Source organism: Pseudorasbora parva, chromosome 3 (assembly GCF_024679245.1).
Source record: "Pseudorasbora parva isolate DD20220531a chromosome 3, ASM2467924v1, whole genome shotgun sequence".
In the NCBI taxonomy this organism is placed as follows: Eukaryota; Metazoa; Chordata; class Actinopteri; order Cypriniformes; family Gobionidae; genus Pseudorasbora; species Pseudorasbora parva.
The window spans coordinates 47,304,001-47,321,403 of record NC_090174.1 but is presented as its reverse complement, the minus strand read 5'-3'; the positions used below and the strand labels follow the sequence as shown (position 1 = coordinate 47,321,403).

The window sequence follows — 17,403 nt, the reverse complement described above, 5'->3', positions numbered from 1 at the left end:
AATTATGAGGAACGCCCCCAGCGTCTGAAGCATGAATGAAATTAAGACCAATCCTGATTGGTTCTATGTCAAGACGTTGAATGTGATGGCATACCCGGAAGTATAAAGGGACGCCGTTTCACAACCGCGCTAGCTTTTTCACTCTTCAGCAGCGCTCTGTTGTGTGTGTGTGTGTGTGTGTGTGAATCTGAGTTTAGATTCTCTACCCGAGCCCGAGCCCGAACCTGACCCGAACCAACCCGCGGGCCGGGTCGGGCTGAGATTTCCCTGCACTATTCTCGGGTCGGGTAGGGCCGGGCCCGTGATCAAGCGTTTGTTTTTTTAGTCATTAGCCTACTTTACTAGTCTAATTGGATGGGCAGAAAGCTATGCTATAATCAGAAATTATATGTATATTTAGCAAAGTAAGAACTAATACAACAACTAAGAAACAAATGTGTAGGCTACAAAGTTGCACAAGTCAGGATTAGTGTAAAAATGCGTGTTAAACTCACAGCTCGAGCAGTGATGGAGCGCAGCATTATAAACAGAAACGCTCTGTGTCAAGAGCTGCTCGCCTGAACACTGTATTTTGCTTAATTAAATATCTTCGAATCGTTTCGTTTAAAAGTGGACATTTCAAGCTTTCTATACGCATATTTGTCATGTCTGTGAGGCAAGTATAGCCTGCTGAGTTTCGGTTTATTTATGAGACGCGCGCTCCAGTTCATGAGATGAAATGAAAGCAATCACTCCCATGACTTCACCTCGCGATTATAGTCTGCTATTTGCTTTTTATTTATTAAATCCAAGCAATTGGCCCAAGAAACCTTTTTTTAAAATTAAGATACAATTTAAACAAAACGAAATAAATGCTTTCTACAAAACAAAACTTAATATTAAACTAAATATAACCACCAAAATCATTTCTGACCCACTCGCATCTTTTCACTCATCGTAATCAGATGAAATGTAAAAATAATATTATAATATTTAAACATAAATATGAAGGAAAAACACATTGTTTAATGGCAACAACAAAGTAAGCTATATAAATGTCTGAGCTGGATTTGAGCAAACATCAGTTTACCGGTGAGTGGATCATGAGCGCGCGCCTGCGGATTATTGAGCGGAGTCAAGTCAACTTTATTTATAGCCTATAGCGCTTTTACAATAATGATTGTTTCAAAGCAGCTTCAAAGTGTTAAACATGAAAATATTGCAACAAAATGTTATTCGGCTGTACAGTTGCTTTGGAGAAAACTGAAAACTAAATGTAGTTTTATCATGAGCCTCACCAGGCCGCTTCGCTGCACTTTGCTCATTACAGGCTCGTTCTCGTCAAAACACCCATGTATTGAACAATGGTCGGGTTTAAATCGGGCTCGGGCTCATAATTAAAGTTAATGTGTCGGGCTGGGCCGGGCTTGGACACAACGTGCACGGGCTCGGGTAGGGTCGGGCTTGATTTTTTGAGCCCGATCTAACCTCTAGTGTGCACCCCTGCCCTCGTTACATCATGGGTGGGGATACGCACTCTATGTGTGTAAACAGTTTGATTAACTCTCGAGGGAGCTAGCTGTGAGCACTGTGAAGCACTTCTCATCAGAGTGCTGCGCTCCCGCCTGGCCATGTTTGACGAGGGCGGCCAGGCTTGCGTTCCCCGCGGTTCAGGTCCCTTTGCCATTGAGGTGGCGTGCGGCTTAGATCGTGGGGATCGCAACAGGAACTGGCTGATGAGATCGGGACTGCTGAGGCACTTTCCTCCAGAAGCCTGTGCTGCGGATTCTTCTGCACGAGAAGAGGGTCCGATATTTGAGCTATCTGCATCTGAGGATGTGGATGTGCTCATCATCAAGGCGAGTAAAGTTGAGGCTCACTCATCACCTCACGTGCCCGCTTATGAGGAGCTCATTGAGGTTGTGACTCTTGTGGTGGCCAGACTAAACATCAGCTGTCCATCATATGTGCAGGAAGCGATAGTAATTAAGAGTAAACTTGATGAGCGCCTCCTGCACCACAGGTCTCAACTTCAGTGCTGGGGTATGCCTTTTTTTCCTGATTTGCACAATGAGTTGTGCAGATCATGGAACAGACCACACTCTTTTCCCTTACGCATCCAGCCCCGCTGGGGTTGGATTTCATGGTACAGACATGGCCAAGGCTGTGTCTGTATGCATTTCCCCCGATAGCTCTGCTTCCAGGAGTTCTGGAGAGGGACCGCCAGGACGGGATCTACTCCTAGTAGCCCCATACTGGCCGGCCAGAGTATGGTTCTCAGACATCATAGCACTGCTGGCAGGTCCTCCATGGCAGATCCCTTTGAGGAGGGACTTGCTGTCTCAGGCAAGGGGCACAATATTTCACCCCCAACCAGAGCTGTGGAAGCTTTGGGTCTGGCCCCTGAGGGGGCTCAGTACTTCGAGGCTGGCCTGTCGGCAGGTGTAGTGGAGACCATACTCAGTTCCAGGGCTCCTTCCACGAGAAGGTTGTACGGCTTAAAGTGGAATGTATTTTCCACTTGGTGGCCTACGGTCCTGCTGGCATTTCATTCTCCACCTCATGTGTCGGCTGAAGAGGGGAGACTTCATCTGCTCTGCCCGGTCAGAGCACTGCAAATTTATCTGCGGAAGTCTTCGCAGTGGAGAAAGTTGGACCAGCTGTTAGTGTGTTTCAGGTCTTCTAAAAGGGGTCTGCCCGTGTCCAAGCAGACGGTCAGTAACTGGATTGTCCAGGCGATTGTTCACCTTTGGCCTTGAGGGCACATTTCACTAGGGGCATGGCCTCTTCTCAGGCACTTCAAATGGGGGTCCCGCTTCAGGAGATCTGTGAGGCAGCCGGCTGGGCTACCCCACACACTTTTATCAGGTTTTACAGTCTGCATCTCCCTGGCTCCAGGCGCTAGGGTCCTCTCATCCTAAGTGTGCCTGGGTTCCAGCTTCACACTAGGGCAGACATGGTTCGTGGTGTCATAGTGGGTACTCGTTCCCCAAAAGTGTCTTTCTTACGGCACAGTGGGAGTTCCTTCGGAAGGGAACGTCTCGGGTTATGACTATAACCCTTGTTCCCTGAGAAGGGAACGAGACACTTGCCTTGCCTTGTTCCCTGAGAAGGGAACGAGACACTTGCCTTGCCTTGCCACGCCTCTCCATGCCTGGGAGCGACTTGCTTCATTGCGAAAAAGCTAGAGCGGTTGTGAAACGGTGTCCCTTTATACTTCCGGGTATGCCGTCACATACTACGACATGACGTAGCACCAATCAGGATTGGTCTTAAATTCATTCATGCTTCAGACATGTAACGCTGGGGGCGTTCCCCATAATTGTCGTTCTTACGATGCAGTGTCTTGTTTCCTTCTCAGGGAATAAGGGTTAAAAAACCCGAGATATTTTAGATGGTGAAGAAAAAAGTATACCTAAAACCATAAAAAACATAAAAAAACATACCTGGTCTCCCCAACATTTAATTTTGGGGAAAACAGAACCACTCATTCAAGCATTTATGAGTAATTGTTCATTTTGCGAATCAGGCAGTTCTAATTCTAAATAGACAAGAGAAACTATCGGTTACGCAACATGCATGACATATTGAGGTAGAATATTTCTCGGCAAAAGAAGAATATATCAATGGCAAACTTCATTGTTAAAAATTATTTATCAATGAAAAGGTTAATGAAGCTCATATCACATGTTTAGTGACACGTATTGGACAAATGTCCAGAACTATGTTCCAGAGCAGTGCGCTATTTTAATGAAGAATGAATTTGAGAACTGAAGATGAGATTGTTTTGTTGACAGTAAATGCATTTTCTGTTCATCATATCCATATGCCTTCTATTGTTGGTGTTTAGCTCGCTACTAAACTACTAAATTTTTCCTCTAGGCTTACCGTACCGTGGCTTGACAGTAGTTCAGTTGTTTGGCATTTACAAGAAAAAATTACAATCTAATGGATTTTGAAGGCAGTAAAGATGTATCCTTTCGGTGAAAGCTGAGCGAGAAAAAGAAAAATGGCGTCGGAAAGTTGCGATTGCTGGTCAATCTGTGTGTAAATGTAAGTTTTAGACCAATATTTTCCAGTTCTGATTTAAATTCTAGCAAGAAATTACTACAGTAGTAATTACATTTTTAATAGTTCTCACCAAAGCCTGCTCTGTGCTGTAGATTATCAAACTGTTAAACTGCTTTAGAAGTCTTTCCGAAATCAGTTTTAAGGCACCTATAAGGCAATGAATTTTCGGATGCACCCTTTCAAATAAACCCTGTCCCAAATTTTACTCTTCATATGCACTTTCGACCTTGTGGACTTTTAATGGCTGAGCCATGGCCGTGTGACCATAGGGTGTTCCATTTGTCATTTTAGTTTTTAAGAAGGGTGCTCGCTCACATGCACTCCCTTTGCAGTCTATATGCACCCTCAACGTAGACTGGGTAAACCCAACCTGATCTGCCGGCAATTTCGCTCTGCAACTTGTACATTCATTTCTACTGTTTCTGTTACAGTTTTGCGGGAACCAATAACAGGCTGGCTTATCCACCTGACATGCTATTGGTGAGTTTAACACGATGACAGATAGAGAAATGATGGGTCATTGCCTGTTGATCACGCCTCTTGGTCTGATTGGTTGAAGGACTATCCAATTGCATACAGAGTCATTCAAATAATGCTCGTTGATCATGCCTCTTGTGCAGTGGAAAATACAGAGAAGACTCACCAGACCAGTGTTCCAATAAATTCTGTAATTCACAGTTTTTACCTCAGCCTCAGTTACAGTGGAGCAAAAAAGTATTTAGTCAGCCACAAATTGTGCAAGTTCTCCTTCTTAAAAAGATAGAGAGAGGTCTGTCATTTTCTTCATAGGTACACTTCAACTATAAGAGACAGAATGAGAAAAGAATCCCGAAAATCACATTGTCTGATTTTTAAAGAATTTATTTGCACACAAAAAAAAGAAAGAAAAGTATTTGGTCACCTACAAAAAAGCCAGATTTCTTGCTATCAAAGACCTGTAACTTCTTCTTTAAGAGGCTTCTCTGTCCTTCACACATTACCTGTATTAATGGAACCTGTTTGATCTCGTTATCAGTATATAAGGCACCTGTCCACAACCTCAAAAATTCCAACTCCAAACTCCACTATGACTAGACCAAAGAGCTTTCAAAGGAGCCAATTTTGTCAGAAAAAAAAACTGTATACCTGCACAGGCTGGGAAGACTGAATCGGCAATAGGTAAGCAGCTTGGTGTGAATAAATCAACTGTGGGAGCAATTATTAGAAAATGGAAGACATACAAGTGGGGCTCCACGCAAGATATCACCTTGTGTGGTTCAAAATGATCACAAGAACGGTAAGCAAAAATTCTGTAATGCCAGACGTGTCTCCCTGCTTAAGCCAGTACATCTCCAGGCCTGTCTGAAGTTTGTTAGAGAGCATTTGGATGATCCAGAAGAGGATTGGGAGTCATATGGTCAGATGAAACCAAAATAGAATTTCTTGGTAAAAACTCAACTTGTCGTGTTTGGAGGAGAAAGAATGCTGAGTTGCACCATACCTACTGTGAAACATGGGGGTGGAAACATCACGCTTTGGGGCTATTTTTATGCAAAGGGACCAGGATGGCCATGTAAAGGAAAGAATGAATGGGGCCATGTATCTTGAGATTTTGAGTAAAAACCTTCCATCAGCAAGGGCATTGAAGATGAAACGTGGATGGGTCTTTCAGCATGACAATGATCCCAAAGATACCGCACGGGCAACAAAGGATTGGCTTCTTAAGAAGCATTTCAAGGTCGTGGAGTGGCCTAGCCAGTCTCCAGATCTTAACCCCATATAAAATCTTTAGAGGGAGTTGAAAATCTGTGTTGCCCAGTGACAGTCCCAAACATCACTACTCTAGAGGAGATCTGGAATCTGGCCAAACTACCAGCAACAGTGTGTAAAAACCTTGTGGCGACTTACAGAAAACATTTGAACTCTGTCATTACCAACAAAGGGTATATAACAAAGTATTGAGATTAACTCTTGTTATTGACCAAATACTTATCTTCCACCATATTTTTTTTAAATAAATTCTTTTAAAATCAGACAATGTAATTTTCTGGATTTTTTCTCATTCTGTCTCTCATAGTTGAAGTTTATAAAAAATACAGGCCTCTCTCATCTTTTTAAGTGGGAGAACTAGCATAATTGGTGGCTGACTAAATACTCCACCAAATCTCCCCACCCCCCACCCCCTACACCGTATATACTTTTGTGTGTATTTTTATTTTATTTTATTTAGTATACTGCATCCTCAACACTGGGGCTTCAACAGATTTGTAATATAATGCACAAGTTGACAAATGGCTAGTCATACATTACTTTTTGAAGTTTGACAGTCTCTATGAAAAAGAGGAGTGTGTACATTCTCTAAAAATAACAACAGAGGGGTTTGGAACAACATGTGTGTGAGTAAACAATTATATTTTTTAATTAACTTTTCTTGTAACCGTTTGGCTGGAACTCTCTAGATCAGTGATTCTTAGCCAAGGGGCCAAGCGTCCATTAGAGTGACTCAGGAAACTTCAAAGGGGGCCTCAAGATGACTTAAAATTATTATTATTATTATTTTTAAGCATACAGTCTTAAAACACGATTAATATTCATTTTTTGAGTTTTTTTTTAGTTATGCCAGCCAAGATCTGAAAAATGTTATTGGTTAAAAACTATAATGGTAAAAAAATATTTTTTATATCCTCAATACTCGTCCAGTAAATCAATGGTTAAAAAGCATGGATTTCCTGAGGGAAATAAAACTTTTATTACTTTAATTGTAAATATTTTAGTTACATTTTTATGTACAGTAACTAGAAGTCTATTGATTAAACTATGTTTTGATAATTAATTTTCCCTCAAATAGGGCATTATTTGAAGGGACAGCCATTTGTAGTGGTGTCTGAAACCATAGTGGATGTTATTGAGTGCACTCATTCAATCCCAGATGCACCGCAATAATGAATGTACAGCCGATGTACACACAACGACTGTCTGAATTCACTCATTTGTTTTCATTTACTCCTTCAAGTGAACTGCATTAGTGGACTGATGTAGGGAATAGTAAATGAGGGTTTAGGGGGCGATTTCTGATTCAGTCTGGGACTTGGGGTCTGTTAAATACTGTTACAGACAATGGGGGACCTTGTAGTCAAAAAAGGTTGAGAACCACTGCTCTAAGTAGTTTAGTGGATCAGATAGGTGGAAACTGATCTTTTGCAAGTATTGGAAGTAGCTACATTTTTTTTTTTTTTTTTTTTTTATCCTTTATTTTACCAGGATAGTCCCATTGAGATATAAATCTCTTCTTCCAGGGAGTCCTGGCCAAGATGGCAGCACAGAAAGTTTCACATAAACAACATACAAAAAAAAAAAAAAAAAAAAAAAAAATCTGAATCTTTCATAAAATTTTGTCCAACACTCAAAATAACAACAAAATCTACTTAACAAAACATACACATGTTTCCCTTAACTTGGTTAATAAGAGGTTTTTAAAAACTTTTAAAGAAGGGAGTGCTTCTATCCTTATTATACTCTGCAGCTCATTCCATAACCAGGGAGCATAGAAAGAGAAGGCAGTTTTACCAAACTCTGAACGTACTCTAGGAACCTTTAAAAGCAATTTATCTCTCGATCTAGTGCTATAAGTACAGGTGTAATACGATAAAAGTTGACAAATATAAAGTGGTAGTTTTCCCAACAATGCCTTAGCAATAAACATCAGCATGTGTATTTTTCTCCTTTGAAACAAAGAAGACCAACCCACCAATTCGTACAAGTTACAATGATGAGTGCGTGAAGAGGCACTCGTCACAAAGCGCAAGGCAGCATGGTATACACAATCTAACTTTTTTAGAGAAGATGAACTTGCATGCATATAAACCACATCACCGTAATCTAAGACGGAGAGGAAACAACTTTGAATAATTCTCTTTCTTGCTTCTAAAGGAAAACATTTCTTTAAACGAAAGAGAAAACCCAGTTTTGGTCTAAGCTTTTTCAAGAGATTTTCAATATGTACATTAAAACCTAATTTTTCATCTAGCCATATGCCTAAGTATTTATAACAGTTTACTCTTTCTATACAGTCTCTTTCTAAAGTTAAAATCGGGAAATCTGTTTTAATGGAACCCCGGGTGAAAAGCATATAATTTGTTTTTTGTGTGTTTAAAACCAGTTTCAAATTTGACAATGACAGCTGCAAAGACCGAAAAGAATCTTGCAGAAACTCCATGGCTTGACTCAAAGAATGTGCGACTGTGTAAATGATTGTGTCATCAGCATATAGATGGATTCTAGCTGGAGTTATCCCACAACCTATGTCATTGATATAGATAGAAAATAAAATTGGTGCTAAAACTGAACCCTGTGGGACACCTTTTTTAATTGTTTGTTCTGCAGATATAAAATTTTCAACTGAGACACATTGAGTTCGTTCAAATAAGTAATTATTAAACCAATTTAGAGCTGTTTCACTAAAACCCACACAACTAAGTCACTGCAACAGTAGTTTATGGTCTACAGAATCAAATGCTTTGGAGAGATCTACAAATTAAGCTGCACAATGCTGTTTACTATCCAAACATTTAATAATATCATTAGTAACCAGCATGGCTGCAGTTACAGTACTGTGACCTGATCTAAAGCCTGATTGAAATTCATTTAAAATATTATTTTCAGTAATAAACTGTTTTACTTGATCATTTATAAAAGATTCAAATACTTTTGCCATCACTGACAACCTTGAAATTGGACAGTAATTATTCATCTCAGATGGATCACCACCTTTTAACAAAGGTAGAATCATAGCTGATTTCCATGCACGAGGAATAACATTTGATTTTAAACTTAAATTAAAAATTGAAGTGATGGGTTCTGTTATAAGATCTGCAGCAATTTTTAAAAAGTAAGGCTCTATTTTATCAAATCCCGCTGATTTTTTACAATCCAAGTTTAACAAGGCTTTATAAACTTGTGTAGCCAAAATAGGAGTAAAGGTGAACAGCTGAGAACAACACGAAGCATTTGCCACATTGCCTTCTACATTATGTTCCTCTAAATTACTAAAGTCCGGAATTAAGCCAGCAGTGATAAAATGGTTGTTAAAAGCTGTTACAATATTTTCCTTGTCCCGTATTACACTCTCATTTATTTTTAAACAGTCCGGCAGACTGGTGGAGTTTTTTTTACCACCAATTGATTGAGTCAACTTCCAGAAATGTGTCGGATTGTTCAAATTTTCATTCATCATATTTAAATAATAATCACATTTAGATTTTTTTATCAATTTTGTACAGTTATTTCTTATTGTCCTATAATTTACCCAATCCATATTATTATTTGTTTTCTTTGCTTTAGCCCATGCATTATCTCTATTTTTTATAAGAGAAGATATTGACTCATTAAACCAGGGATTATCTCTACTTCTTACTCTAAACCTTTTAAAAGGTGCATGTTTGTCACATATAGGCAAAAAAGTACATTTAAAATACTCCCATGCTATATCAACATCAGGTATCTGTGAAACAACATATAAATCACTATTATAAATATCTTGCAGAAAGGCTTGATCATTAAAATGTTTAAATTGTCGTTTTAAAATAAAACGTGGTTTACTCTTTGGAATCCTACAATTCCTTACACATACTATTGCACAATGGTCACTTACATCATTACAAAAAACGCCAACTGCAGAGAATCTATGAGGAGCATTGGTTAAAATTACATCAAGTAGCGTGGATTTAACTAGATCTTTATGATTTAACCGGGTGGGTAACTTTATCAATTGATCCAAACAAAGAGAGTCGCAAATACCCTTGAGTGGGTCAGACATTTGTGATAACCAATCCCAGTTTAAATCCCCGAGTAAAATAAGCTCTGATTTAGTCCAGTTATGGAGAAGGTCCGTAAGTGAAGTAATAGCTTCACTTGAAGCTGAAGGGGGACGATAACATCCAACAACGATGATATCTGGACCATTACCAAAAACTAATTTAATTGCCAAAAGTTCAAAAAAGTTTGGCTTGCTGATGGATAATATACAAGTGCAGTTTAGCTTAGACTTAATATAAACTGCAACTCCACCACCTTTTTTTGTTCGATCCGATCTAAAAACATTATACCCCTCAATATGGATCATGTTATTAGGAACTGACTTCTTTAACCATGTCTCTGATAGAACAATTATATCAGAGTTCGTTGAATCAGCCCATATTCTTATTAGGTCTATTTTGTTTACCAAACTGCGGACATTGAGGTGAAAAAGATGCAAACCATTACTAGACTTGAACTCAGCAGGAGTCTGAAGCTGCGCAAGTTCTGGGCCTGGATTAGGGTGGATATTCCCCGATATTAGGAGCAAAAGAAAGACCAACCAGCTCTTCCGTGCTGCGCCAGCTGTCGAACTGTCCCTATAGATGAACGTCGCATAGGGAGACAGTTTTCCGTTTCCACGTGCCCACAAACATCGCAGACCTCTTGATTCATCCCTCAGAATAAAAGGCGCCCGACCAAAAAGGCACCTCTCAACCCAGGGCCTCATGACAGGATTCCCATCAACCGGCTCCAGGGAAGTCACAGTGTTCGGAATAATCCACGAATACGATGCAGGTGTATCTCTCCCCTCATTAGCATTAGCATTAAGCATGCCGTCCATAGGGATCCACAGCGTCAGGCAGCCAAGCAAATAAACAAATATAAAATATGCCCTCATTTAGGCAATTAATTAGTTATAGTAATAATAATAATGTAGATAAAAATCCAACGTAAGCCTTAAAACAGTCTTTGATGTCCTTTTAAGTTGGAAAGAAGCAGAGATAAACAACACACATACTACATACAGGCAGCCATCTTGGATAATGCCTTTAAATGGACTTTATAACTCCATTTAAGTTATAACATTGACTGAAGCATTCCTCTGATAATTACCGCAATCTAGTTTTGTCGGGTAGGGATATGCCACTGTATGAAGTTCCTCTATTGGGTTCTTGACATCCTGAGCCTCTGGAGATTTTGGCTACAGAGTTGTGTCAGCCTCAGAAAACGGGTGATAAGGGCTTCCCTTCACTTCCGAATGAGCTGTTTGTTTTTGCCCGTGAGCGCAGAAGCTCTTCAGCAGGCACCCTGCATGCACACCCTAAAGATGATAAGATGATCCAGAAGTCAGTGGAAATACAAACAAAATATTCACATGCACGGAATCATAAGTAGTATGTGTGTGTGTTAGAGTTAGAAAAAGAGGTCAAGTCATCTGTCCACAGTTTGAACAATTTATTATTTCCCATAAGGAAATATTTCATTTTCAAGTACTACAAACTCATTTCATTGCAACTGATGCTTGTCAAATGCTTTCCAAAACCCTCTGATAACAGCACTGTAATGGCAAAAAGTGGTTCCTTTCAGTCTATCCTGCAACCTCTCACACCTCATTTCATTTCAATTTCCGCCACCACAGATATTTATCCTCTCTTGTTCAAAGATTGGAGGCACTCTTCAGACGTTTGTCAAAAAGAAATGGTCAATGAACTTAGGTCCCAACACTCATAGGAAATCATAGGAAAAACAAATAAACATTAGGCCCAAAATCTGGCCTGGTTCATCCACCCAAACAAAGGAAGGGGCTTCTGCACGTATCAGAGCAATGTTTACAAAATCCTCATTAAGGAAAAGAAAGCAGATAACGGTGCACACACACGCACACGCACACACACTGGGACACTATGAACACTAGAACTGCAGAGCTTCCTAGTTTGTAGATAAGGGACAGAGAGAGAAAGTAGGCAGAGCAAGAGTCAGAGAGTCAGAGAGAGAGAGAGAGAGAGAGAGAGAGAGAGAGAGAGAGAGAGAGAGAGAGAGAGAGAGAGAGAGAGAGAGAGAGAGAGAGAGAGAGAGAGAGAGAGAGAGAGGAAAAAACATTTGAAAAGAGATGCCACAGAGGGACATCACTTACACGTAGTGAAACCACCCTCAAGCCCAAACTTTTCAGACATCAAAAGGTGAGAAGAAGAATAAACGCTCAGAGTTCAGGACTAGAGGCACTTTAATGCAGTGACCAGTGTGTGGCTACATATAAAAACCAAAACAGCACAGGACGGCTCTACTTTCCTACATTCTGCACTGCAGCGACAATTGACCTTCCATCCAGAAGCAAGAGTTTGAGCACTTCAAATTAAGGGTTTCAAATTATTTGTCTCTGGATCTATAGATCCACAGATTTCACTTCTGTGAAACTCTGCACCTATTGCTGATACACACCTCATTTGCCTCACATCATGTCTGGCAGCAGGAATTACTTCTGGATTATGTGTTCATCCACCAGATCTGTTTCATTGGCCATTTTTCTGCTGTTCTGGGGGCCTTTTTGTGCACAAAGTAACCCCATCGGCTCTCCGGAGAGGCATCGGATCGCTCCAGGGTTGGATGACGGACATGGAGGGGTTCTGGATCCTTCACTCCTAGAGCAGGACAGTGAGGTGGACATGCAAAGCTTGCTGGAAACCCTGAAGGGACAGTTTCTACGCACCTTTAACCTGACACGTCCCGGCCCTCCTGTGCAGCCAGGGGCCACTCGCATAGAGCCCCCTGAGTACATGATGGAGCTCTACAACCGCTTCGCAAATGACCGGACAGCAATGCCTTCTGCAAACATAGTACGCAGCTTTAAAAATGAAGGTAAATGTGCATTTATTTTTCCATCAAGGGCTGTTTTAATTCTGTATTTTTTGTTCATTTTTGTAAAAGCTGGTGATGGAAGTTAAATAATTCTCTACTGTTCATACAAAAATATAATGATTGCTAAATATTTTCATTTTACATTATAAAAAAGTAATTAAATTGTTCTGGTAAGCCACAATTCTAGTAAAGGAAAATATTAATATAAATATAAATATATAAAAAATTGGTGGTTGTGCACTATTTAAAATAAAAGCACAATGATTCATAATTAACACTTATACTAAATCATGAATACATATTAGAGAAATATATGTTTTTGTTGTGTACCGTTTTATTTGAAAGTGTATAATCTACATGTTGTTTACAAATGCATGCAAGAAGTGAAAGTTAGACCTCGATTTAATCCATTACTTTCATATTAGCCAGACTGTCTGTCCCAAATGCACACATACATAAATATAATATTTATAATGTATAAATATAATATAAAATATAACTGGTATTCACTTAAAACCTGAGAATTTGAATCCCTAATTTTAGTGTTGTTCTTTTCAGACTCCTCCCCCTGCAGCATGGGACCTGGTGGAGTAAGACTACACCCACTTCTCTTCAACGTGTCAATTCCACACCATGAGAGAGTCACCGCAGCTGAGCTCCGACTGTACACTCTGGTCCAGACTGACCGCAACAAATACGCGGGTGTTGACAGAAAAGTGACCATATATGAGATCAAACAGATTGAAACGAACAGCAGTCAGCAAATAAGAGGCGACAATATTGAGGAAGGAAATCATACAAGGCAAGAGGGAGAAACAGAACTAGTGGAATTGGCGTCTCGGCAGATTTATGGTACAGATAACAGGTGGGAGTCCTTTGACATGACCGCTGCGGTGCACCTTTGGCGGAAATCAGACTATGGCACCACCCACAGGCTGGAGGTTCACATAGCCAGTTTGAATTCTCAGAGTGTGGTGGCAGCTGAAGGTGGGGAAGAAGGCAATGCCATAGATGGGGACATGGACATCGACACAAGCCCTGAGGACAAACACAAACCCTTAATGATAGTGTTCTCTGATGATCAGAGCGGAGACCACCGTGGAGACAAACGAGAGCTGAATGAGCTGATCCAGCATGAGACCGCTGGGCCAGGCATTCAAGACAACTTTGAGCAGGAGTTGACAGGCCTTTGGGATGACCTGGGAATTATGGGACAAAAAAGTGGAAATGAGGAAGAGGAGCAGAGCGAGGAAGCTCTACTACAGATGCGCTCCAACCTCATCTATGACACAGCATCTCGAATTCGACGCAATGCCAAAGGCAACCAGTGTAAAAGGAGCTCTCTCTATGTGGACTTCAAAGACATTAAGTGGGACAGCTGGATCCTGGCACCCACCGGTTATGAAGCCTTTGAGTGTACTGGGACATGCACGTACCCTTTGACCAAACATGTAACACCTACAAAACATGCCATTGTACAAACTTTGGTCAATCTGAAAAGTCCAGAAAAAGTGTCCAGGGCTTGTTGCGTACCCACTGAACTAGATCCTATCTCTTTACTCTACCTAGATGATGCAGGGGTGGTGACATACCAGTATAAATTTGAAGGTATGGTGGTAGCAAAGTGTGGATGCAGATAGTATTTAATGGACGTGGGGAAGTGGGGTGAAGCTGGGCCAAAAGCTTCAGATTGGATTGAAAGGAGACTTAAAGACATTCACTGTCAATGACCTTAATACCAAGTATCTTCCAAATGGCTGTGGATGAGCTCTTACTCCCAACCTTAAAAGTGTTAGCAGGAGTCATGAAATCAGTTGTGGAATCAGCCCGTTCTGAAGTCATGTGGCAAGGGGCCACAATGCAAGACTTAGTGGGAACAGTGACCATTTCATCCCCACTGTATAAGGATTGGGTGGAACATAAGACAATAATTGAACCACTGACACGCCTCAAGATCAGCCGTGATAAATGAGATGTTCTTATCAGTAAAGACTGAAGTTTAAGTCAGAGATTATATCAACTCCAACTCGTTACATACTTGGCCATATCGTTTGCGTCAGCAGAGTCCTCGCTAAGTGGGTGTTTCGTAGGGATGGCAGTGAACTCAAGCACCACAGGGTCAGTCCGGTGACCCAACCAGAGACAAGAGGCCTGTGAAACGGTCTGTTTCCAGTTTCCACTAAGCTCAGTATCGTATCTGTCGTGACAACGCCGAGTCAATACACAGTTTCCTGCCTAACAGAATGCATTTGATATGAACTGTCCAAGTCAAAGTGAAATTGTTATCAGAAGAGACGAAGACAAGGGAAGGGGTAAAACAGACCAGAACGGACCAGTCTGGACTTCCGAATGTGTCTCAGAACAACTCCTAATCGGGATATTCACAGTTAGCAGTCAGTACTACAAAAACACAATCGGGACCATGGCTTCTCATTGTGTGTACGCTCACATTTGTGTGTAGAGTCTGCATATGAATGTTTTCCTGAACAAATCATGCAAATCAACTTTTGTACTAAAATTAATTTTACATTTACAACTGCAACCACACATAAACAAAAATCACATTCTGAGTGGTTTATTTGTATAGCACTTTTCACAATACACTTTACAGTGCTTGTTTAAAATTTATGAAATTATGATGTATACATTCAGAGATGAGTGTGTCAAAGTAATGTCCATAAGAGTATGTCAATATCATTAACATTAGAACGGAGTTTAGGAAAAATTCAATCCCAATTTTTTTTTTTTTTTTGTGAGAAGTTTTTCCAATGTGAACAAATACAAAACAATCCACAGTTATAAGCCAATGAGACATTATTACATATATACATTGAAAAAACTAAGTAATAAACAGACAATCATACAAGAGAGACATCGAAAGAGGACCTTCTGAAATGACTCAAACCATCTAGAATTGAATTCATCCATCTAGATGTTTGAAATTACATTTACTTGGGGCACTAAATCCTGAACTTTTCCTTTCTTCAGTACCATTTTTTCTACTGAAATCTTGTCTGCATTTCACCATGGAATTACCTCACAAATCAACATGTCACAGATGAGATATGAGAATGGGATGGTTGACAAAGGATGCACAGCTTTGACCGTCCACTTCATCACCACCTTCTGGTCCTCCTCCTGTCATGCAAGCTGCACTCCCACCCCTAACCAGTTGAAAAAGTTGTACTATTTAAAGTATTAAAATGCATTATAGTGTTTGTATTGTACTAAAAAAAAAAATCAAGTATTTCTAATGCATTTAATAGTACGTATTTTTCACCTGGGTATGCATGGTCATAATAAGAAGGTGTCAGAACTGAAAAACGCATGTGAGGACCAAAGACGATTCCTGGGGGGTGGGAGACAGCTGTTAGGATTCCTGGGAATGAGTGGACAGTTGGTTTTTATATCATATCAACTCTTTGACCCCAATCTACCCTAAAGCGAAGACACATCATTTACTCCCCATCACTCTCCTTGTCATCCTTCTTCTTTTGGAACCCTTATCACCATTAGGACAGGAGGATAAATGGAAACTGTTTCGCAAGGTCATGCCACCCACAGATATCCTTCCCAAGACTTTTCAGACTGATAATATTGGCCAGGATTATTCCCATGGATGACGCATACTTTGCATCTCTGACTTTATATTATTAACTTCATGTTGAAATACAAGTTGTGTTCTGCTGCTTTGATGTATTATCAAGCTTATTTATTGATTAATTTATTTGTTTTTATTATTGTTTTGGTGACTTTGTATAGCAATATTGTACATGACTACATATACTATACAAAAAATTATGTTGTGTTAAGAATATGGGTATACAAGCATATACATTAATTTAAAATCAAATTATTATTTGTAATAATTTATCCTTTTGTCATGTGTTAAAATATTTAATGATGTTGATGCTTTAATCAATCACTTTTCAAGCACTGTCATCTTGTTAGGATTTGTATATATCTTTAAATAGTTTGTTGATCCCCTTGTCCCTTGCACCCAGACACTCCATAACTTCTTAACAAGATATATTTAGCTACAATCAGTCCAGAGCTCGCTGTTTAGACATTGGGTGTGGGAGCGATTCATAAATGTAACTTTCCATTGAAGACCAGCAGCTCAAAGGCCCATAGTTTACATATGTCAAACAAATCCACATTCATGGGAAGCTGACTGGAAACCAATGACCACACAGGCTCATCTGCTCTGCGGCTTGAGACTGTGCAGATATATTTGTGTATTTTTTGGGGTGGTTAGGGGTGGGGGGGCTTAAGAAGTGTTTGGCTTTGTTCACTATGTATTTAAGATGTGAAATTGGTAATTGCCAGTTGCCAATGTAAAACAATGTATTTTGCCATGTACAAACGCACAGAACATGTAAATAAAATGATATTTTGAAGAAATTGCTTGTGTGACTTACAAACTCGATTCCAAAAAAGTTGGGACACTGTACATATTGTGAATAAAAACAGAATGCAATGATGTGGAATTTTCCAATTTTAATATTTTATTCAGGATAGAACATAGATGACATATCAAATGTTTAAACTGAGAAAATGTTTAATTTTAAGGGAAAAAATAACTTGATTTTAAATTTCATGGCATCAACACAGGTCAAAAGAAATTGGGACATGGCCATGTTTACCACTTTGTGGCACTCTTCTTTTTTATAACAGTCTGCAAACGTCTAGGGACTGAGGAGATAAGTTGCTCAAGTTTAG

General features: G+C 39.9%; 1 protein-coding gene across 1 annotated transcript; it reads left to right on the top strand.

Annotated features, from left to right (window-relative positions):
* The first annotated feature begins 11,942 nt into the window (after window positions 1-11,942).
* bmp10 (bone morphogenetic protein 10) lies at window positions 11,943-17,046 on the top strand. Its single transcript, XM_067439232.1, has 2 exons — window positions 11,943-12,681; window positions 13,240-17,046. The coding sequence occupies exons 1-2, from the start codon at window positions 12,282-12,284 to the stop codon at window positions 14,319-14,321; spliced, it is 1,482 nt and encodes a 493-aa protein (XP_067295333.1). The 5' UTR covers window positions 11,943-12,281; the 3' UTR covers window positions 14,322-17,046.
* The last annotated feature ends 357 nt before the right edge of the window (window positions 17,047-17,403 follow it).

Coding starts and splice junctions, on each gene's coding strand:
- bmp10 (XM_067439232.1), top strand. CDS start 12,282: ATGTCTGGCAGCAGGAATTACTTCTGGATTATGTGTTCATCCACCAGA. Junction 12,682..13,239: donor ACGCAGCTTTAAAAATGAAG/GTAAATGTGCAT, acceptor TGTTCTTTTCAG/ACTCCTCCCCCTGCAGCATG.